Source organism: Caretta caretta, chromosome 11 (genome assembly GCF_965140235.1).
Source record: "Caretta caretta isolate rCarCar2 chromosome 11, rCarCar1.hap1, whole genome shotgun sequence".
In the NCBI taxonomy this organism is placed as follows: Eukaryota; Metazoa; Chordata; order Testudines; family Cheloniidae; genus Caretta; species Caretta caretta.
This window is the reverse complement of record NC_134216.1, coordinates 29,760,241-29,784,443: the sequence shown is the minus strand read 5'-3', so window position 1 is coordinate 29,784,443 and position 24,203 is coordinate 29,760,241. Positions and strand designations below refer to the sequence as shown.

The following is a 24,203-nucleotide window of genomic DNA, read 5'->3' as shown; positions in this document are numbered from 1 at the left end:
AGTAGAGCGGTGTTTGTTGTTGTAGTTAATGGTTTCAACTTCTTTCCTATAAGCTGTATTTGAAGAACCTCAAAACAAATCTGTAAAAATATTCTGAGCTGAATGTTGAAGTTCAAGGTCTCAGCTCAAATGAACCTAGTTTAAAAAAATCTGCATATTTAAGTTAAACTTTGCAGGTCATTACTATTTCAGCACCTGAACTAACATCTGTTTCATCTCAAACGCACTAGTTATGCCTGCCACCAAAACACGACACCTCCCACTGCCCTTCACAACGCAGTCGTGGAGCCCAACTCTATTGCATACAAGGAGCATGGAGTCCTCTTTCCTTGTCTGATGCATCATAACCATAGCAGTTCTCCAGCATTAGCAACTTCTGTGTCTCTAAAGAAGCTGGGTAAATTTCACCATATCTAAATGTACACTGGTAATTATAAGTTGCAAATAAAGCCTGTGGGGTTTATTATTATATGATGTATAGATTCTCAGGGCACTTCTACACTGCCCTGAAGTTCAGACTACGGTGGCCTGAATAGCACTGTACACCAAAGTGCTACACTCAAACTCCCTCATGTGGATGATGCAGGTGTGAATGAAAAGGTTCCTAGATCACTTTAATGTAATACTGTCTGAAGAGGATTACATTAATATGAACTAGGAACCTTTTAGTTTGTGCCAGCAGCATCCACACAGGGGAGTTACAGTGCAGCACTTTGGTGCACATTGCTATTCATAGCCCCATAGTTCAAACTGCATGGCAATGGTGACAAGCCCTTCAGTTTTTCTCTATGCTTTGTTTTATATTTAAAATATATCACAAGACTAACACCAACAGCTAAAACTGCCTTTTATCAAAAACAGGTCATATGTCCTCCTTCATGTTATTCTTTTGCATGATTCCGTTTGTTAGTGAACAAGGGAAAACAGGATGCAAGCTTTCTAGGTTTAATGTCAAGTCGTTATGAAAGCTATTTGGTAGGTAGCAGAATTGGAATATCAAAGGCAATTCTGCAAATCAAGATTCAACTGGAATCTATTTTAAAGCAGTTTGGAAAAATTCACAGATTTCAAAATGTTGATGACAACTGTCACTTGTTTTTCCATTTCTGATCATCTTAATCTATCTGTATAAGGCAGCAACATTGCTTAAAAAACATAAACCTTCCGAGTTTAACACTTTAAAAAAAAAAGTCATATTTTATGGCTGTAACCATAAAGATGAAAAATATCATTCCAGTGCTGTGAAAGACACTTTTTAATCTAATTTAATTGCAACTTTTGCTTTATAGGCTACATTTTTTGATTGGACCATTTTCAGATTAGAAATATAGTGCACAAATTTTAAAAGAGGATAATTAACCATTGGAACATCTTATCAAGGGCTGTGTTAGACTTTTCATCACTGGACATTTGACAATCAAGATGTTTTTCTACGAGATATGCTCTAGTTCAAATAGGAATCATTCAGGGAAAAACTAACACCAGTGTCATACAAGAGGTCAGACTACAACAGTGATTCTCAAAGCCGGTCCGCCTCTTGTTCAGGGAAAACCACTGGCGGGCCAGGCCAGTTTGTTTACCTGCCGCGTCTGCAGGTTCGGCTGATCGTGGCTCCCAGGCTGCAGTTCGCCACTCCAGGCCAATGGGGGCTGCGAGAAGCAGTGCGGGCCGACGGATGTGCTGGCCACCCTTCCTGCAACCCCCATTGGCCTGGAGCAGCAAACCGCGGCCAGTGGGAGCCGCGATCGGCCAAACCTGCAGACGTGGCAGGTAAACAAATCGACCCGGCCCACCAGGGGCTTTCCCTGAACAAGCGGCAGACCGGCTTTGAGAACCACTGGACTAGATGACCACAATGGTTCCTTCTGGCCTGATAATATATGAAGGAATCTTCCATTTTATTTCCAGTTAGTTTTAACCTTGTAAATTACCAGCTTATAAAGAGAAAATTATCCTACCTTCAAGAACTAAATATAACAACTTTATGTACTTAATTTCATCGAGTGGCTCAGGCAATAAATTGAGTGAAATGCAAGTGGTTTGTTAATATAGCCATGATCTCGCACAAAAATTGAATCTTAATATAATTTTTGGATTACTAATTTACATATGATGTATAGTAACAAAGGATACTTTGCAATTTGTTACCATATATCACCCTCCTTCTTCTCTTCCTATTGACTCAATACACCTCCTTTCCTGCTGCTCTGCCATATTTTTCCCTTCTTCTCTCCCACCTCCTGCTGTTGCTCTGATTCTTTATTTCTCTTTCTTAGTGCTCTGACTATGCTGGCTAGCACAGACCACTGTAGCCTTTGCTGGTAACCACAGTTTGTTGTTGACTTTACCTCATAAAACAGAGAAGTTATTTTTTCTAAGTAAAAGTGAACTAAATCAAAAACTGGCACATCTGCAAATACCAACTTTTGATATAAGTGACCAAAATGAAGCTTCTAGTTTAAAGTAATATTTTAATACCTGTTAAAACTATTCATTACTGATGTAGGCCAGATCTTGCATGCAACTTTACTTTGCACGCAACTAACATGGATAGTCTTATTTAAATCAAGGGGATTACACACACTGATAAAGTTACATTCTTAAATGTTGGCAGGATCCAGCTTGTATTATTTCCTCTAATTATGTCTTTTGTTGTTATAATTCAGAAGGCATCAGTAATTAGTTATACTGGGACCGTAAACATTTACATAAAACTATACACTATATCTGCATATATTTAATATACACACACACACACACACCCTTGGATTGTAGTGTTGAATGTATTATAGTCAGCATAGCAGTGAATTACAAAATCCGACCATTTATGGCACTGGAGGAAGTCATACTAGTTGCCCTGAGAGAAAGATCCAGCTTTTAAGCAACAGAGGACTCTGCTCTGGCAGCTGTATATTAAAAGCCTCTGAAACCTAAAGATCCTTTCAGATAGGCAGTGGAACAGAGGGTCAGAAACGGGGTGTTCAGGGGGAGAGAGAGAGACAAATGAGGAATTCTCTGTGAAATTTCAGGGTTAACCAAAATAGGAGCAGTGGAAGAGCAAGAACCATGAAAGCCACAGGTCTAGCACTACTAGAAGTGCTAGAATAATACAGCCTACTGAGTTGGTCAACCACTAGCATCTGTTTGAATTTTTAAATGATAGTGCTATAATTCCATTTTGAGATTGGATACTCATGTTTTAACATAATAGTTTATAACATCACCAGAACCCTTTGTAAAATGTTTGTTCTGTGATATAATTGCCTGTTTATTTTTTATGGTCCCCTCTCAGGATTTGGTCCTATACATTTTAAAACTATACCAAAAAACCCAAAGCCAGTCTCTAAGAAAATCATATTTCAGATTCATATGTAATCACAGGTTATATTTTATAGCCCTGAAGTTTTAGCTGTGAAATATGGGGTGGGGTGAGAAAAGCCCAAGAGATTTTATTGCATTTTATTAAAACAGGATTCCAATACGACAATGAATTCAAATCCATCGTAGATAGAAGTGACTGAGTTGCCTCTGCTATCACATCCTACCACAAAACAATGAGCTTTATGTAAATATATCAAATCAAATTAAATATCTAAAACACATCTGTATAAATATCCTTGTCTGTGCTTCTCAAAGGAACAATATTTTGCCAAAAACATACAGGTGGGCCACCAGACAATTTTGGAAGGGAATTGTTTTTGTTAGCAGTCTTGTAAAAACACAATGCAACTGAATAAGGGTGCTGTACTTAACTTGGTGACATGGTTACGACATGATGGCATCTAAATCAGTAGCTGCCAAAATTGGCGCTACTCCACTGTGTTTTGTATGCACTTTGAATAGCTGAAAATACTTTGCATACAACCATAAACTTCAGTTTATAGGCAACACAAGCTGCCTTAAGCACTGACGGAGGTGGGGCATGGAGCTACACAAAACTCAAAAGTCATGGATGAGGGAGAGTGTGTGTGGGGATGGAGGGGGTGCATGCTGCAGAAAGTCTGGGGAATGTTAAGCTAGCTAAGATGGATGCTGAAGGCTGTAGGGGATAGTTAGTTGCTGCATAGAGCTGTCTGAGGTAAAGCTGGGCTTTTCCCCACACCTTCTGCCACTGCCTAAACTCTCCCAGCAGCATCTCTCCCTGGATCCAGTAGGGGAAGCCAGAAAGAGAGTAGATATGGAGGCCTCCTGGCTGCCTGCTCGGCAGGTTACACAGCAGCCCTTGGTGGCCTGCAGCAGCAACTTCTATGACCATGATGGACACAGGAGATCTCAGCTGAGCTACAGCACAACAGGGTAGCTGAATAAGAGTGCAGTATTGCCACCTCTCTCCATTTTATCATGACTAGCGATTTGGGGGTGTTCACTTACCTGTCTCATGAAAAAAATAATGAAAGGCTGACATTGACAACTTATTAATTTTCATAAATATTCAAAATGGCCACCATCTCCTACTACTGCCAGTGGGGCTGAAGCCAGCAAGATGGCCACCATTTCCCTACAATCCAGATGCATGTGGAAGTGAGACTGTCCTTAATAAAGGATATGGGGCGGGGGGGGGGGAGAAGGAGGCAAATGTAGGAGTTGCAGAGGGAATGGAGAGAGGAGGGAGGTTGAAGGGGATGCAGAGAACAGTGATGGGGTGGGAGATGGAGGCGGCAACTCTCCCAGCCTGGTGGTAGCTGTGGGAAAGGGGAGTCCTCCCAAAGCAGCCAGGGGAACGCAGTGTTGGTTGGGATCCAGGCAGAGAAATCCTGGGGGGCAGTAAGGCAAGGGAGAGGGAGAGCTGAAGAGGTGGTACTCCTGGGTCCAGGGAAGAAGAGAAGCTCCAGGGGGCATCAAGGCAGGAGGGAGTCAAGATATTAAAAGAAAATGTACGGAAGTTTCCACAGCTTAGGGGTGATGAGAGGTAAGTGAAGTCTCCATCTGAGCAGCCAGGAAGAGGCTTTTTTGTGTGCATTAAAGGTTGACTTTTCAACCTGAAATTATCTCACACACATAGCCAGAAGAGTAGAGGGGAATTAAAAAGTCAAAAGACTAAAAAACATGGTTTGATGATGTTTCTAAAACAGTGGTGCTCAAAGCCAGTCCACCACTTGTTCACAGTCCACCGCTCCAGGCCAATGGGGATTGCGGGAAGCAGCGCGGGCCAAGGGATGTGCTGGCCGCCCTTCCCGCAGCCTCCATTGGCCTGGAGTGGTGAACCGCTGCCAGTGAGAGCCACGATCAGCCGAACCTGCAGATGCGGCAGGTAAACAAACCGGCCCGGCCCACCAGGAGCTTTCCCTGAACAAGCAGCGGACCAGCTTTGAGAACCACTGTTCTAAAAATCTCAGGATTTGTTGGGCAAATCTCATGAGGTTTTGAGCTCTGCTTCATGATTTTTGATCTCGAGAGGGTTCAGCTCAGGATTTTTGATTTTCTGAGATTGCAAATACTGAGAAGATCATGGAAGATGCACGATACTTAATAGCCTTGCAAACCTCTTGATGCTTTACTGCATTATATGTATATCCCAAATAAGGAGTAGCGTGTAATAGCACCAACCCACGAATAGAGTCAGGAGCATCCCAGTTGTACTGGAAGTGGGGAGCAATTTGCTGCACCCTTTCAATACATAGCATGTTCCCAAGTGGTTGACCAACTCAGTAGGCTGAAGGAGCAAGAGCCATGGCTCCACCCACTCCCTCTCCCTCCTCAGCCACTTGTCCTAATGGATCAGCAGCTGGTCAGTGTAGATAAAATCATGATTTTTTAAAAATAATTTAAAACCTGACATTTAAAAAATATTAAATAATGATTTTTATTTAAATTGATTATATTTAGATCAGGGTTTTTTTAATTTCCATTTTTCTAGTTCTTTACTTTCTTTCCACTTTAAACTGCTAATGTAGATGTTTTGTGGTTGTTTCTTTAATTAGTTTCCGAACTCTGTGTAGTGGTGTTAGAATTTCATTAGTCATAGTAGTAAATGTTAGCAGAATTTCAGATTTACATGGAAATTTTTTTATTTTATTTTTTTTTACTAAAAAGTTTCACACTTAAATTCCTCATCTGTGCTGAAAAGGAAAAGTCCAAGGTTTCAATGCCTCTCTTATTATGAACAAAACAAATTCAGACACAAAACCAATAAGCGAACAGTCCATGTTATATCTGCCACTTTCTGATATATTAAACTTCCACAAGTCAAGAAGGCTGAAATACTTAGACCAGGCCATATTTCTCTACCAAAATTCACAGTTTGAAGTCAATGGGACTTAGGTGCTTTGGAAAATCCCACCCTCAGCTCCCTAAATCCTAGGGTTTAGGATCCTAATTTTAGGCTCCTATTTTTGAAAATTTTGGTCTATGTGCATAAAAAAAGTTCACCAATAACTTTGATAATGTATTGAAAGTCTAAATTACTTTTCATTGTTAATGCTGAAGCTATTTTGTTCTGACATAACAATATTTTATGCTACAAAGACTGGTTTTAATAAAATGCAATTTTAATGGCTGCTGCCGCAAACGTTTTTGCACATGCTTAAACTTTAAGCACACTGGTTGTCCCACTGAAGTCAAGTGGTGTATTCACAGGAATAAAGTTACCTATGTACATGTTTCTAGGATCAGAGCCTTAATTTGCATTTTTGAAAACCCAACATTTATAATCTGGTTCATTATAAGTTTTAATATGATGTTACAATGACATTTTCAAATTTGCTTGACAAAGCCTGAAGCTAATTTTTATTAAAAATAAAGTCTTCTATAGTAGTGTCTAAGAATGAAATAAGAATGGAACCCCATTGGGCTAGACCAGGGGTCTCAAACACGCGGACCACGGAATTATTTTCTGCTGCCCGCCAGCTCCCCGCAGTCCCCAGCGTTTACCTAGAGCAGCTCCGGCCGGCCCAGCGCGCACGAGGGGCAAGGGCAGGTTCCCCGCCTGCCTGCCTACCCTGCCCCCACGCTGCTCCAGGAAGCAGCCGGGACCTGGGGGAGGGGGGACACAGGGATCTGTGTGTTTCCCTGGCCGCTCCTCCAGGTACCTCCCCCGAAGCTCCTATTGGCCACGATTCCCCGTTCCCAACCAATGGGAGCTGTGGGGGGCGGTGCCTGAAAGCGCGGCCAGGGCAACACACAGACCCCTGTGCCCCCCCCCACGCCCCCAGGTTCCAGCTGCTTCCTGGAGCGGCGCAGGGGTAGGACAGGCAGGCAGGCGGGGAGCCTGCCGTGCACGCTGGGCTGGAGCCTACCCACCAAACCCCTCCTGCACCCCAACCTCCCTGCCGCACCCCACACCCCTCCTGCACCCTGAGCCCCCTGTCCTGAGCCCCCTGCTGCACCCCGCACTCCTCCTACACCTTCTGGGGGCAGGGATGGGACAGAGTTGGGGTGGGAGTTTCAGGGAAGGAGTTGGAATGGGGGCTGGGAAGAGGTGGGGCAGGGGCGGGGCCTCATGGAAGGGGCAGGGCCTCATGGAAGGGGCGGAGTGTGGGCGGGGCCAGGGCAGCATGGGGGGGGTCAGTGATGCAGCCCACAGGCCAAATGTACTAGTCCTCATGTGGCCTTCGTGGTCATTTGAGTTTGAGACCCCCTAGGCTAGACACTCTACACACAGAGTAAGAGACAATCACCATTCCAAAGAGCACACAGTGTAAATAGACAAGACAGGCACAGAGTGAGGTAGGTGACCAGATGTCCCGATTTTATAGGGACTGTCCCGATTTTGGGGTCTTTTTCTTATATAGGCTCCTATTACCCCACCCCTTGTCCCAATTTTTCACATTTGCTGTCTGGTCACCCTAGAGTGAGGGAAGGGGTATAACACACACAGTGAACAATGTGATGGTAGCAAACATGTTAGCTCCACAATTTTTTTTTCAGGTGAGGGGAGGGGAGAAAGGGGGTTTGGTTTAAGAGGAATAAGCTAAAAAACGGAAAGAAAAGCGAAGGGAGAGGGAATATTCAAAGGAAGGAGAGAGACAGCAGGGGAGAAGATAAGAAGGGCAGGTGGATTGAAGCGGAGGTGAAGCAATTGTGAGGGAGGAGAAAGGAGAGGGTTGGAGCAAACAGCAACTCAGTACAGGGCAGAGAAAGTCTAATCAAAGCTGTAGAATGTTCTATGGGTGTCCAAACCATGATATGAAATCACTCTACCCTGCATATGATGTTCATCACTGTGCTCCCTCTAGTACCCTGAAGTAGGGTCAGGATACCCCTAATGTTACGCTACAGAACCTTTACATTTCTGTGATATAATCCATTATTCCACAAGAGGTCCTAACAAAGTCAAGGTGCTACTCAATCTGAACAAGAGTACAAGCGTCTGGCCCCTACATTATTTTAAACAATAGAACTGTAGTTTGCCAGTGATCTCAAAAGACCATTATGATGATGGGCAGAGTTAACCAGAGCAGGCTGGGAAATATATATTTATGGCAGAGGAAAGGGGGTCGGGAGAGAAAGGAGTCAATAGAAATGACATGGTTTTCACTTTTGTCCAAATCTTTGGGGTTTTGTCAACAAACCTCAAAAACCTCAAAACCAAATGTTTTCCAGAACTTTTAGTTTTTGAGTTTTTTGGTTTTTCAGCAAAAATCAAAAATATTTCAACAACTTACATTTTTGTGAAAAATTCTAATTTGTTGAAAAAGCTATTTCCCATCAAATAAGCATCTTAACAGAAAGTTTTTTTTAAACCAGCTGTAGACATAACTTTGAGATTCCAATCTTATTACTTTGTCTTGGGATAAAACAATGTTTCAGTAACCTCTAAGATGAATCTCCTGTGTTCCCCAAACAAAGAAAATCCAGCATAGGTCACACAAATCATAGGAAAATGTTTTCCATGTTGAAATAGTGGGATATCCTTCCAATACTATACTGGAATAGAAAACTTTTTAAAAAGACTATTTACACGTATCAGTACTCTTCGTTGAAGTTTTCCTTTTCCTACGAGATCACTCTCACTGCAGAATTTTTTTGTCATATAATTCTATCTAGGAGCCAACTTTTGTCCAGCATGCTCTGGGCTCAGCTCCCAGAACCTGCGCATGTTCGAAGAGCCATGGTGAAGAGAGATTCACAAACTTTTCAGAGTACACCCTGCAGAGTTAGTTGGGGTCAGTGTACATAGCTTCTAGCCATTTTCTGGCCCCTAACTTACCCTTCTCCTTTAGGACACTCCACACACACATCCCCATCCTTGCAGAGAGCACTCCACAACATCTGAAAAATTGAGGACACATTTCCACAAAACCACCTCATCCTTCCACAGTCAGGGAGAAATGTGAGTGGGGAGAGCACCCTCTATGCATGTCAGCTCAGGGACACAATCCATCCAAAATTACGATAATGAACAAACTCTCATACTGTTACTGTTTGTGTGGCACAGTATGTATGAACATTCTACAGTATAATTTTTAATATAATGCCTTTAATTGTAGCCTGGTTTTATGTGATTTTATTTCTACATATTACAATGCATGTGGTATTTTATTTAAATTGATACTAAGACAAGTTTTCTTCACAGAAATATTTATATTCAACAAATTTCCACAATAAATCTCACTCATGGACTGGCTCACTCTTCTAAACCAAGCACAAAAAGTGATTATAGAGTCATGCACTCACATCTGTAATATTTGCTAAGTTTTGTGGAATCATGGCAAGTTCTAAAAGCAGCTTCACCTCTTATAATCCTTTGCAGGGGCATGCCAAAATTATACAAAGGGAGAACTTTTTAATTCACAAAGCAGCATTGTTATTGAAATGTACCTCAAGGTTGAACTCCTTAAAATATATAATTTAAATATAATGTTGGGCTAAAATCAGTAGCATAACCTCTAACTGGATAGTACAGCCTAATAATGTAAAGCAGTTCCATGGTTTATTTTGGTGCCCCCTAAAGACTAAATGAACACCAACCAGGCTATTTCACACATAATTTATTCTAGTAATTTAAACAACTGATAATAGAAAACAATCCCCTTTAACCAGATACGGAAAATATATAACTAATGTCTGATTTCATTATCAAAAAGATCTAAAATAGCTGCGAAGGGGGGAAGTTAGAGTACCTCCGTAACTTTTTATTTTTGATCTATGGAAATTATCCTGGCAGGGTAATAAAGAAGCAACTTAATTTCTATAATTTCTTTAAACATTTCTATCCTATGATGCATATAAGAAATTGACTGAAGTTGAGGACAATGTGTGCGCTAACACCATAGTTGGAGGTTACACTTTACCACGAATTAGTACATAACTATGGACCTGGTTCTCCAAATACTACTGAAAATAGAGAATAATCTCATTTGGAAACATTTGTTCAGGTCTAAATGCCACAATCCTGCCACTGAATCCATATAGTGTGACACTTTCACTGGTGATCATCTGGCTAGGCAGTGTGCATCGTTGATGGGTCCAGGAGCAATGGGGACACCCCCACAAGTGGGGGGGGAGAGAGAGAGCTCAGGCAGGAGCAGCTGCGGCACAGCTCCTGCACTTCGCCAGGTTCTCCCTCCCCATAGCATATGTGTATGGGAGAGGGGGGAAGGTGCTGCTTCTTTCTCATTTCTCACCCCCGTTCCCTGTGCTGTGGGATGGGGGAGGGGCCCTGTACTGCCTACTGCTGCTTCCATTGGACATGGAGGGTGGGGATGGGGCAGCTCATTACTTCTCCCCTACCGGGCAGCAAGAAGGTGGAGGCTGTGTCTGTTTGGTGCTTGGGAGCAGCCATGTTGGGCTCTTTTCCAGGCCCCCCCTTCTCTAGTGAGCTAGATCTCTTAGGATGCCAGGAGAAAGCTGATTGCCAAGTTTTCTTCAGGCTCTGGAAGGGATTTTTCCCCATATGACAGAACTGTCAAATTTCTGTGTGGGATTTTTCACCTTCCAGCCAGCATCCTGGAGGTCCAGATTTAGGGTTTAAATAACATCTGTCATGACTTTAAAAGTTTCTAGTACGGTTGGTGGGTTCAAAAGGGTCCGAGGTGAGATCCATGTAACCCAATGGGCTGCTTGAGCAAGGACCCTAAGCACAGCATTGCACAAGAAGAGGGTATGCTCTCATGTCTCACACACTGTGAGGTCCCCTCATCTCTTCTACCTCCTGCATGGAAGAGGGGGAACAGTTTGGCACCCTGGCTTCCAGCCAGGGTTCCTGGGCAGGCCTGAATGGGCATAGCCCTCACTTCCACCCTCACGTCTGCCAAGCTGAAGCCATTGATGATCAATTGAAACCTGCTCTAGAACAGCCCTTCCAGGTAATTTACAAAGTTTTAATAAAGTTGCAGCCTCCGCATATAACCGTACTGTGGCATATATGCCTCATTGTTTGGAAATCAATGGGATTCTGCCAACACTTTTCAAATTGCAGGACTGGGGCCTTAGTTAAAACCATGATTTTAAAGGGCTTGCACAGGTGTAACTGAGAACAGAATTTGGCACGGGGTGGGGATCTCTTAACCTCTCTTACCAATAACCCTCGAGAATATTAAAAAAATGTTTTTAGTTTTCAATATTTTAGAATAGTGAATATCCATTTCCTAGACAATGAGTATTTTATAGTCAGATTTTAGTCAATTTCATTTGCAGACTACTATAATGTAGGGCAGGGGTGGCCAACCTGAGCCTGAGAAGGAGCCAGAATTTACCAGTGTACATTGCCAAAGAGCCACAGTAATACATCAGCAGCCCCTGCATCAGCTCCTCCACCCCCAGCTCCCAGCATCTCCCACCCACCTGCAGCCCCACCAATCAGCACCTCCCAATCAGCTGTTTTGTGGTGTGCAAAAGGCTGTGGGAGGGAGGGGGAGGAGTGAGGTCATGGCAGGCTCAGAGGAGGGGGTGGGAAGGAGTGGAGTGGGAATAGGGCCTGTGGCAGAGCCAGGGGTTGAGCAGTGAGCACCCCAGGGCACATTGGAAAGTTGGCACCTCTAGCTCCAGCCCTGGAGTCGGTGCCTGTACAAGGAGCCACATATTAACTTCTGCAGAGCCACAGGTTGGCCACCCCTGATCTACGGGCTTCATCCAAAGCCCACTGAAGACAGTGGGAGTCTCTCCAATGACTTCAATGAGTTTTAGATCAAGCCCTATAAAAATACTGAAATGTCTGAGCTGCAAACACTTCAGGTGGATATTTTAAAATATGTACTGTTTACCACAGAATTTTTCTTGTGGAACACTACAGAAATATTTAAATTGTTTTTAGGTTTTGGACCAAATTTGATTTGAATCTAAGTTTGTAAGGATGTTAAGTTATATTTAAAATGTCAGTTAAATGGTCAGTTTTCCTTACAAATCATCTATACAATTTTAAAACCCACTATCTTGAGATTCAGCCTCCCAGGAACTATCTGCGCAAAAAAGGGTCTCCGTGATTAGCCCTCAATATTATTCAAAAAATATACAGCAGAAAATTGACAAAACAAAAGGTAAAACAATAACCAGAGATTCTGAATAGAGATTGCTTTTTTTAAAAAATAGATCCTGTTTACTTAACAGCTCAAAATGTAGGCTGCATAATGTTAAGGGCAGGAATCTACCTATTCTGTCTATAAAATGCACACACATTACAGTGCTGAATAGACATAGTAACCAAACTGGAAATGTGTTGACAGCAAATTATAGTGTAAAGGATGCAGAGACCAAAACTTAAAGGCCAACTGTAGAAAATACTCTTGTGCTTGTAAGATACTCCAAAGATTGACACACAAAGAACAAAGAAAAATGTTGATTTAAAAAACTGAGCTGGATGGAGGGGAGTTTAAAAATTAACTCTGACTTGGGAATCTAATGCTTTGAAAATGAAGGAGGAATGAATGAAGATGAATTCTGGATAGAGTGGGAATGCAAGTGCTCTGGAGAAAGAAGGGGAAGGAGTGCTCAGGAGGAAGGTGATGGGGCTGAGAGTCCTGTAAAGGAAGAGAAGAAAGGAAGGAGAAGCAGAAAAAAGGACAGTGCTAAAGGGAATGCTCTGGAGAAAAGAGGAGGAAGGTACTGAAGTCAGAAGTGGTAAGGTGGAATAATCTTGAATGCTCTCTGGAAGAGGTGGGAAAGTAGAAGGAGAACAGAGTGGTCGGGAGAGAAGGAGGTTGGCGAAAGGGGAAGAAGGTGTGAGTGCTTCAAGGGACTGGGGAAAGGTTCAGGAAAAGGTGAGAGAATTCTGGGGAGAGGGTGAAATGTGAGTACTCTATGAAGGAAGAGGCAGCAAGAGGACAACGGGAAGCAGTGGAATCTGCAGGAGGTGTTAATATCCTGCAGAGGAGGAGGAAGAGATGGTGTGAAGGTCCTAGAGAGAAGAGGAAAGTGAAGGAGGAGTTGGATGGGCTCTGCAAAGAAGACAGCAGCACAAGAGCTGTGGGGAGAGATAAATCGTTCAGGAGGAAGTTTGAGCGCCAAGGAGAAGGCAAGAACAGGACTATGCACTTACTTTAAGTAGCTTGCAGCGGATCTGCGCGGAGACCATGTGGCTGTTGCGAAGGTTGCCTACCCTGAACATAAGGGTAAGTTTGCCATCCCGCATGGAGATGACAGCATGCTCACTGAACATCAGTGTCTCTGCCCGCTTCTTAGGCTGTGACATCTTGATAAACATGCAGCCAATGAGGAAGGCATCCACGATAGAGCCCAGGATGGACTGGAAGAGGAAGAGGATGATGCCCTCGGGGCATTTGTCAGTGATATAGCGGTAGCCATACCCAATGGTAGCCTCAGTTTCAATAAAGAACAGGAAGGCGGAGGGGAAATTGTAGACATTGGCCACACAGGGAGTGTAGTTATCATCATGGGCTTTGTTCAGATCACCCCGTATGTAAGCGATGAGCCACCACATGGAGGCCATGAAGAGCCAGGCCACAGTGTACGTGAGGATGAAGATAAAGAGGTTCCAGCGCCACTTGAGGTCCACCAGGGTGGTGAACAGGTCCGACAGGTAGCGGCTTGTCTCGCTGCCCAAGTTGCCATGCTGCACATTGCAACGGCCATTCTTGTCCACAAATCGCTGCCTCTTTCTCCTAGGAGCTGCTGCTGCAGCTTGCTGCTGGTGGAAGCCTGAGCCACTGGAAGAGGTGGTCACTACCTGGTAATCGTCCCCGAATTTCCTTCGGAGTGCAGACATAATACGGAGGGGCTAGCCAGAGTCACCAGAAAGGAGGCACTTCTGGGCTTGCACAGCACAAGGGGGGAGGGTCTGCCACTCCCCTTCACTCTCTACTTTTCTGCTCCTCTCTCTCCCTGCCTCTTTCCTTCCCTGTTTCTCTGCCCTTCTGCATTTTTCCGTCTCCCTTCCTCTTTCCTCTCCTTACCTCCTCTTTTCTTTCCCTTCCTGCTTCTCTCCTCACTCCCCTCCTTTTTTCAGATGCTTCCTCTTTTTCTTTCTGCAGCCCCTTACTTTCCAATCGCTCCCTAACAGGCAGAACCTTCCCTTCCCCCCCCCCTTAAAACCAAGAGCCACACAAAGACATTCAGTCCCGTTTTACCTTTGTGCAGCTCGCTCGCTCTGTATCTCCCTTATTCCACTTCCCTCTGCTGCACCTGCATGTCAGAGGGGGAAAGTAGATGTATTCCGAGCAAACTAGCTGCAAAGCCTGCAATGAGAGGGGCAGATACTTGCCCCTCTCCTCCCTGTCTTCCTCCTCCACGGCGCTATCCTTTGGCGAGGACCGGGCACAAAGGTCTCTCTTCCCAGGCTCAGTGCACCCCTAGAAAGACGGGGAAGGGCAGCCTTCCTAATCCCCCCACCCAGCAAGATGCAGCAAGGGAGTCTCTTTCTGGCCGTGCTCTCACTATCAGCCACTCCCAGCCGGACACAAGTCAAGCACATGGACGGAGAGGCGATCGGCGAGCACCAGGCGAGGCGCCCCAATCCCCGGGAGGAGGCAGCTTCCTAGCTGCGCCTCAGGAGCTGCTCCCCTCTCTTCTCAGCCCCGGTTCTGCGGCTTACAGGAGGGCTTGAGATACAGGTCCCCCGTTATCCCCCGGCGGCGGCTGGTAGCAAGCAGAGAGCCCCAGGGAGCTCAGCAGGAAGGACCCCCCGTTGGGCTGGCAGCTTCTCCCCTTCCTCTGCAAGCCGCGGGGCGGGGGTTACAGCCTGTCGGTTGCTCCCGGTCCGGTTTTTAGCTGGAACAGAAATCGTGCTCCAGAGGTCTTTTCCTCCTCATGCTAGCGGGCAGCGAGACTCGCGCTGTGGCGAGGCAGCGGCAGCGGCCCCGGAGCTGTGCGCGCGGCGGCGCGTGCGAGGAGCTGCGGAGCTCGGCGAGCCCCGCCTGCCCCTGCCTGCTCTGCACCTCCGCTGCTCCTCACTTGGCTCTGCAGTGCCGGGCAGCACCGCCACCCCGGAGCGCCCAGAGCAACGGGGCTCCCCCCAGCGGCTCCCGGACCCGCCTCCCTCCTACCCTGGCTCCCGCAGAGCAACAACTGCCACGGAGGAGGCTAACGGGCTACGGTTTACGGCTCGCGTCTCACTGGCTTGGGAGCCGACAAGCTGCCGCGATTGTGGCACCTCAGCAGCAGCTGAGGCAGCGCTCCGTGCAAATGAGTTGTCCCCCCCCGCCAAATGCAGAACATATGAGAGAGTCGCCACGTGATTTTTGCCCACACGTGGGGGGCGCAAAGACCCTCACAGTACCGCAATATGTTCCCTCCCCGCTCTGTGCACCGCCCCCTCCCCAAATATTCCCTAAATTCTCTGTCCTCTCAAACCCTCCGTTTTCCCTGCCTCACACCCCTCCGCTTCCCCCCACACCCCAGCGCTGCTCCTTTCCCTCAGGTCTCTCACCTCTCCTCACACTCCCCCTCCAGCCCAGCCCCTTTCCCCAAACACCCCTTGCTGTGCCCCAAGCCTCTCAGTTCTCCCCCACTGCCTACCCCTTGTTCTCCCATCCCTACCTCCCCACACTCCTCCCTCTGCCCTACCCTTCATATCCCCCACCTCCCATTCTGCCTTCCATCTAAATACCCCTGCCTCCCTAATTCACCTCCTCCCAGTCCCCCTCTCCTGAGCTCCCCTCAGCCAAAGCAACTCCCACCCTGCGCATGTCCCTCCAGTTCCCTTTTGTGCCTTGCCCTCTCCAAGGTCCTCCCACCTCTCCTCTCCCAGGTTTCAGCTTCCCTCTCCTACTGGTCTTGTATCCCACCCATGGATGAACTAGGGGTCACCAGGGCTGGCTCTAGGTTTTTTGCCGCCCCAAGCTCCGAGAGCGCAACTGCCCAAGAAAGGAAGGAAGGAAGGATGGATGGATGGATGGCCGGAATGCCGCCCCTGGAATTGTGCTGCCTCAAGCACGTGCTTGCTTTGCTGGTGCCTAGAGCTGGCCCTGGGGGTCACCAAATGAAATTAAAAGGCAGCAGGTTTAAAAGAAACAAAAGGAAGTATTTTTTCACGCAATGCATAGTCAACCTGTGGAACTCTTTGCCATAGGATGTTGTGAAGGTGAGGACTATAACAGGGTTCAAAAAAGAACTAGATAAATTCATGAAGGATAGGTCCATCAATGGCTATTAACCAGGATGGGCAGGGATGGTGGCACTAGCCTCTGTTTGCCAGAAGCTGGGAATGGGCGGCAGGGGATGGATCACTTGATGATTTACCTGTTCTGTTCATTCCCTCTGGAACACCTGGCATTGGCCACTGTCAGAAGACAGGATACTGGGTTACATGGACCTCTGGTCTGACCCAGTAGGGCCGTTCCTGTGTTTTTTTCACACCCATGGGGCTGTGCATGGGCCAGCTCCCCTTCTTTCCCTCTTGGCAGTGGGGTGTGGTATAGGAGTGCCTGGGGCTGGCTCAGTCTCCTCTCTTGCTCCTTTGCTCTGATTTAGCAGGATTGGTTTGCTGGGGTTGGTAGGACTTTCAGCTGCCCAGCAAGGCAGAACAGCCCCTAGAGCAGGGTTACTCAAACTGAGGTTCTGGAACTGCAAGTGGATCTTTAATGTGATATTAAAACACTGTGTGGTAGAATATGTAGTACTATAGTAAAGGAAACAATGAATTCACAAGACTGTGGCTCTTTCTGGTAATGTTGATTGCTAATTCCTGAACCACTAAGGTCTGTGTATCACTGCCCCAGAGGCAGGTGGGTGCATTCCACTGAGCCCAAGGATTCAACAGTTGATGGGCAACAAGCACTCCCATGCTGCAGCCCCCAACAGTGAATTTTACCAGCCTCCCCGCCCCCCCCCCAAAAGGTCAGGAGAGGGAGAGCAATACACCCCCCCACCCCAACATTATGCTCATACAATCACCAGGCCAATATACCCACAGCACAGATACAGGACACTATGGAGCTTTTTTACTTTTCTAATAAAAAGCTGATGTTGTTGAGCTCCAGAGATAACACTATGGTTTGGGATTGGGCTGATCAGACACTTCCTATTCTAGGGCCCCATCTCATTCAGTTGAACCTTTTCAGCATGAGGGCCAACTACTCTCAGGAGGCATGGGTAACCACTGCCTGGTTACAGCTGCATTGAAAGAAACAGTTAAAGCAGCAGTTTGCTCTGACATTTTTATTTTTACAACTTAATAGCTGGTTGCTTAAAGTTTAAACGTGTGTGGAGGTGGCAATAAAATAATTTCCTGCATTCCTTCCTTTAAAAAAAATACCCTCTTTGTGTTTAAAGAAAGCGCTCATAAAATGTTCTATTGATGAACTTTTACCTGTGTCACTATTTTTTGCCCTTCCATAACTTTTTGAGAGAATCTCATTAACCCAGGGCTTGGCAAACTTTTTGGCTCGAGGCCTACATCTGGGTATGGAAATTGTATGATGGTCCATGAATGCCCACAAAATTGGGATTGGGGGGGCAGGAGGGGCTGAGGGCTCTGGCTGGGGGGCAGGCTCTAGAGTGAGGCTGGGGAGGAGTGGTTTGGGGTGTAGGAGGGTGCTCTGAGCTGGGACTGAGGGGTTCAGAGTATGGGAGGGGGATCAGGGTAGGGGTGTGGGAGGGGATCAGAGGTACAGGCTTTGGGCGGTGCTTACCTCAAGCAGCTCCTGGAAGCAGTGGCATGTCACCCCCTCCGCTCCTACAAGGAGGTGTGGTCAGGTGGCTCTGCGTGCTGACTGTCCACACACGCCACCCCTGCAGCTCCCATTGGCTGCAGTTCCTGGCCAGTGGGAGCTGCAGGGGTGGCGCTTGGGGCGGGGGCAGTGTGCGGACTCCCCTGGCTGCCCCTATGCCTAGGAGCGGTGGGGGGACATGCTGCTGCTTCCGGGAGCCCCGGGGCCACACAGGCAGAGTGGCCCCAGACCCTGCTGTGCAGCTGGAGTGCAGGAACAGGGCAAGCCCCGACCCCATGCCCCAGCTGGAACTCGAGGGCCAGATCAAATGGACTGGCAGGCCGTAGTTTGTCCACCCCTGCATTAACCCCTCGTATTTTACACAGCTGTCCCTTCTTGCACCTATTAGTGCCCACAGCCCTTGGTTTCCTTTCTTTGCCTTTTCCCCCTTATTCTCCACATTTCTTTAGGGAGGCTGAGGGAGAGCCTACTATGCGCTGGCGGCTGCTGGTCTTCCAGGCTGTGCGCCTGCTTTCCTGCCTGCAGCAGTGGGCAGCTGTGGGACGCCAGTGGGCAGGCTGCGCAGCAGGGCAGCTGATGGGGGGCTGGAGGCCGTGGGGAGGAGGGAGCAGAGAGGAAAGGGCGACTGCTTGGGGAGCTGCAGTCGGAGTGCAGCTGCTAGCTGGGCTCCTGACACAGCTGAGGCGGTAACTCACTCCTCCAGACACAAACGGGACACTTAGGGATCTGCCCCGGGGAGTGAGACAGCCCTGTGCTACGCGTAGCTGAAGCGTGGGAAGGCGGGGAATGGAGAGGAGAAGCACCTGCCAGAGGGAGAGCAGGGGGAGCTGTCACTAGATTTGAGGGGGGGGGGGAGCAGGGCTAGCAGTCCACTGGTGCCCTCACTGAAACGTCCTAAAGTTTAGGCTCCTTGGTGGCGGACGGGTGGGTGGGGGTCCGGGCCCAGCGACGCTTTGCTGCCGCAGCGCAATCGCCGCTGCTCTCCCACGCCACCTGCTGGCGGAGCTCCGCTCCCGTCCGGAGCGCCAGTGGCCCGGGGAGCTTGCCTATAGCGGGTGCCGCAGGTTGAGCCATAGCCGGGCGTCCTCAGCCTGCATTAGCAGCAGCCCTCCGTGGAGCCTAGGGGCCATCAGGGTGCCAAGAGCAAAGCTCAGCCCATCCCCAGATCTTTTCCTTCCCCCTGTGGCAGGCAACGGCAGCTTGTCCCCATCCTGACTCTGAGCCAGGTGTCCCATGGAGACAGAGCAGTCCCCGGCTCTGCCCCCTTGCATGGTGAGGGGAGCCTTTACCCCCTGCTCTGTCACGGTACATGCCTATGCCTACTGCGCAAAGGAGCTGCCAGGGGACAGGCACAGACTCAGAGATGCAGCCAGTGTGGTGTCATAATCTGCTTCCCTGGCACCGGAGCACAACACCCAGCTCAATTGTCAGCTCTTTGGGGCAGGCAGGGACTGGGCCGGCTCTAGGTTTTTTGCCGCCCCAGAATGGTGCTGGTCCATCATGACGGGCTTGTTGTCGATACCAGTACAAATAAATAACAGCAGCCGACTTCTGTAGAACATCCTACCTTTCCCTCCTCCAACCACCTGTGCAGAGACCTCCTGGGTAAATTTTCCTGGGCCTGTCCCTGGAGCATGCCCAGGAGGAATATGGATACCTTCTTTTGTTTAAATATTTTAACATGAGCAAATTTGAGTGTGATTTCTATGTACTCTGAATATTATCATACATTAATTACAGAGATATTAAATAAAACAAAAGTATCAAAACACAACAGGAAATTAACAAAAACTACATTAAATTACAGATAAAGTTGCTCCAAAATAAAGACTGTCAGTTACTTAAAGTGAAGGAAAATAAAAATTGAGTCTTCATATCTACGGAGTTACTAATTTGAAGAACATAGCACATTTATTTTCAATCAGGATTCCAAGGATTTATGTGCTATAATCATGTGTATCCATTTCTCAAAAACATACTTTGTTTCTCACCCTTGGCTGCTAACAGCATCGTCAACTTGCTTATAAGCACAGGTTGAAAGATAAAGATGATTTCCCATATATATAATGTTTCATAGACTAAAGCTATTATGTGAAAAAAATCAATTATGAATTATTTTAATGTATATTGTTGCTGAGAAAATTGTATATATTCAATGTACTTATGTAGTGATTTAAAATATTTTTATTAAAATATTTACTATTTAATTTTGAGATTATTTTATAAAATAGTTTTGTTAATGCTAAATATATATTTATGTTATTTCCTACTAATAACAACAAATATAAGTGATTTCAAATTATTTTATTTTCTAGTTTATTGTCTAAGCTATGGTATAGCTGTGGCATACTGACTAAAATCATTTTGCCTTTTAATAAGTAAGTGTTCACAGTTAAGGCTGTGAAGAATTTTAGCATCATAAGTGAGGAATGAAGTACTTGGGTAAGTACTGTAACAGCTAGTCAGTCTTTTGGGGCTGAGGTCTGTGAAGCACTTTGCAATACAGTCAAGACAGCATTCTGTGAAGACAGTGTACAGCCCTCATGAAAGTCCATCAAACAGTGATGTATTAGGTCATCCAGGCCTTGCCACTCCAGATTGTCTCTGTATTATTTTTCCCCAATGTTTTGTGTAGTCTACTTTTAAATGTCCCAGATGATGGGTTTCCCACTACTCTTGGGATACTATTCCAAATGCAATTCAGTTCACTGTCAGGATATCTTTCCTAATATTCAGCCTGCGTTCTCTCTTTAAGAAATACATTTTCACATTATTCCTAACATCTTTTGCCACCCTATATAATTCCCTTTTTGCCCCCTGGCACTGCACTTTTAAAATATTTGCACTATCATATCCCTCCCCCACTTCCTTTAATTACTTCTTAGATAAACTATAAATATTCAGCTGTTTTAATCTGGCCATTATGGGGTCATGGGATTGGCCAGTGCAGAGGGTGGGGAGAGGTGTCCAAGTACTAATCCTGGGGGAATTCTGTGCCACTGCGCGTGCACAGAGTTCATGGCCTCTGCAGATTTCTTTGCTTCCCCACAGAAAAATGACTTCTGACGGGGAAGCAAAGGGAAGCTGGAAATGTGGTCATGCATCCACGCCCCATCAGTGCAGACAGGTTGGTTTGGGCACCCAGAGCATCTGAAAGAGACATAAATCACTGCCGGGGGTGAGGGGAACTGGGCAGTTGTGCGTGTGAGAGAGAGACACACTCTGTCCCTCTCTCTTGCTGTTGCGGCATACTCGGCGTGTAGGGATAGGGCTTTGGGATGTTTCTGAAGAGGTAGGTGTGGGGCAGGCTCTGTTCCCTCATGCAGAGCAGAATGTAGCAGCCTGCCTGCTTAGTGAATCATTCCCACAGATCTCAGCGGTGCCCTCCCAGAGAAATTCTCCAACTTAATACACTCAGCCTCTGGAAAGCAAAATGATTATACTCCGAGTATCTAGCCCTCTCTGGTTACTCCATACTCTTTTATATGGATATGCTTCTCAATTTAATTGTCTAGCTGAAGACCTTCAGAGAGAGGCCTCCACTTATTCTGATCACCAGCAGCAGGGAGTTCCATAGGTTCCAGCAGCTGTCATGTCAATGTGGAATGTAGCTGTTGCAGTATGGCCTGGGGTGAAAGAGTCTCTGAGATAGCTAATCTCTAGTCCATTTACGGCTTTAAAGATTTGGATCAGGATCTAGGGCAGGACATAATATGTTTTCAGCACTCTTGCCCAGAAGGCAGGCTGTTGTGTACTGAACAAGAAGAGGGCATTGCGAAAGTCTAATCTGGGGGTGAAGAAACCATGGGTTACTTCTGTTGATCTTTCAGTAGGAAAGAGCATAGTCTTCTAGCTAGCAAGAGATGGAAAATGGGATTTGATGCCACTGCTCTTGTTTGGACATCTAAGAGCAGCAGTGATTCCAAGAGGATCCAGAGATCACATGCCACCTTGCAACTGGAGTGCAAAAACCCTCAGGAGGAGGTGACATCATAGCTTCAGGCAACTTCCTGAAAGTGCTTTCTTCTTCCAGTCAGCATCATAGCTTTCTTTTTCCAGTCAAACTTGAGTCAGCTGCTTTTCATCCATTCATTTATACCTCCCAAACACTGGGACACCTAATTTCCCTGTTTTCATTAGATGTGAAAGAGATGTAAAGTTGAGTGTCACCAGCATATTCTTGACATCAAAGCCTGTTGCTTCTCACAAGCTCACTAGTGGTATAAGACATGTACAATAAACCAGACTTGGGACAGGATTGAGCTGCATGGAAATCCACATGCAAGAAGAACTGCCCATTGCACTCCTTGGAGATCTGTCTGAAAAGAATGAATGAATTCTATGCAATTCCACGCAACTCTGCCAGGTCTCCTAGCTGTGTCAGCAGCAGATCTCATCACTGGTTGTGTCTAAGGCTCCAATATGCATAAAAAATATCATCATGGATATTTTTTTTCAGTGGCTGTGAAGAGTTTATCCAACGGTGCCATCTCTGCATTATCTCCCAGTCTGAAGCCTGAATGTGAGGAGTTTGGTGTCCTGGAAGATGTCAAATGCACCTGGAATCTGTTCAGAACCAACTTGTTGATTACCTTTGTCCAAGAAAGAAATGTTGCAGCCAGGGCAGTAGATGGTATCACCATTTGCCTAGATTCTTGAGGAAGACTGAATTAAATTTGCTCCTTTTTGGTCCCAAATCAGTGGGCCTATTTGTGGATGGAAGCCAGAATCAGACCTTTGGATGCTTCGTCCTTTGGTCACTGTTACTCTGTCCTGTCCAATCTTCACTCAGGCCTTGATAGTTCTTGTCTCTCTTTCCAGCACTTCCTCATTCCCTGTGCTACTCTCACCAACCTCTCCTGGCATATGTCTTTGAGTAGAACACATTTCATTGGCATTCTGCTTGGCACAGCAGAGACTTTTGATATTATATAAACTGCATTTATACTAAGGAGAGCCCACTTAGCGGGATTCAAAGTGCTGAATGTTGTACCTAGTTACTATAACTGTTATAAGAGGAAGTACCAATTTTCTCACCTATAAGAATATTCCTACATTTGTTTGAGCTCCTTTCCACATCCAGGGTATCATTCCAGGTGGTAATATATGGGTTGATCAAAGTGTATATCTGTCTTACTACATTCAGAAAGGTAAGCATCTCATGGGAGTGGAAGCCAAGACAAACTCATAAATGTATAAGAATTTCCATTAGCATTCAGATGAGCTCAATGAAAGAAATACTTTGCTATTAGCAATGCTGTCATAAATGTAAAGGGAAGGGTAAACCCCTTTAAAATCCCTCCTGGCCAGAGGAAAAATCCTCTCACCTGTAAAGGGTTAAGAAGCTAAAGGTAACCTCACTGGCACCTGACCAAAATGACCAATGAGGAGACAAGATACTTTCAAAAGCTGAAAGGAGGGAGAGAAACAAAGGGTCTGTGTCTGTCTATATGCTGCTTTTGCCGGGGATAGAACAGGAATGGAGTCTGAGAACTTTTAGTAAGTAATCTAGCTAGGTATGTGTTAGATTATGATTTCTTTAAATGGCTGAGAAAAGAATTGTGCTGAATAGAATGACTATTTCTGTCTGTGTGTCTTTTTTGTAACTTAAGGTTTTGCCTAGAGGGATTCTCTATGTTTTGAATCTAATTACCCTGTAAGGTACCTACCATCCTGATTTTACAGGGGTGATTCTTTTACTCCTATTTACTTCTATTTCTATTAAAAGTCTTCTTGTAAGAAAACTGAATGCTTTTTCATTGTTCTCAGATCCAAGGGTTTGGGTCTGTGGTCACCTATGCAAATTGGTGAGGATTTTTACCAAACCTTTCCCAGGAAGTGGGGTGCAAGGGTTGGGAGGATTTTGGGGGGAAAGACGAGTCCAAACTACGTTTCGCAGTAAACCCAGTTAGAGTTTGGTGGTGGCAGTGGTTATTCCAAGGACAAAGGATAAAATTAATTTGTACCTTGGGGAAGTTTTAACCTAAGCTGGTAAAAGTAAGCTTAGGAGGTTTTCATGCAGGTCCCCACATCTGTACCCTAGAGTTCAGAGTGGGGGAGGAACCTTGACAAATGCCCTGCAAAAATTCTCTTTTTCCAACCAGGAACTCTGCAATTAATGGAAGTGCTTGGGAATTCTGTGATGCTATAAATTGAGAGACAGACCACCACCACCTTGGAATTCACTTGCTTTGGATCTTA

At 46.0% G+C, this 24,203-nt stretch overlaps 1 protein-coding gene across 4 annotated transcripts in view; it reads right to left on the bottom strand.

The window, feature by feature from the left end:
• KCNJ3 (potassium inwardly rectifying channel subfamily J member 3) overlaps window positions 1–15,551 on the bottom strand; it is a 298,653-nt gene extending 283,102 nt beyond the window's left edge. For 2 of the 4 annotated variants that reach the window (XM_075117834.1, XM_075117835.1), the window contains exon 1: window positions 13,415–15,547. In XM_075117834.1, coding sequence (XP_074973935.1) covers window positions 13,415–14,101 — 687 coding nt within the window. In that variant the 5' untranslated portion in view covers window positions 14,102–15,547. Of the gene's footprint in view, window positions 1–13,414 lie in introns of all 4 variants that reach the window. The other 2 variants (XM_075117836.1, XM_075117833.1) reach the window with 2 other exon arrangements.
• Between the last annotated feature and the right edge of the window lie 8,652 nt (window positions 15,552–24,203).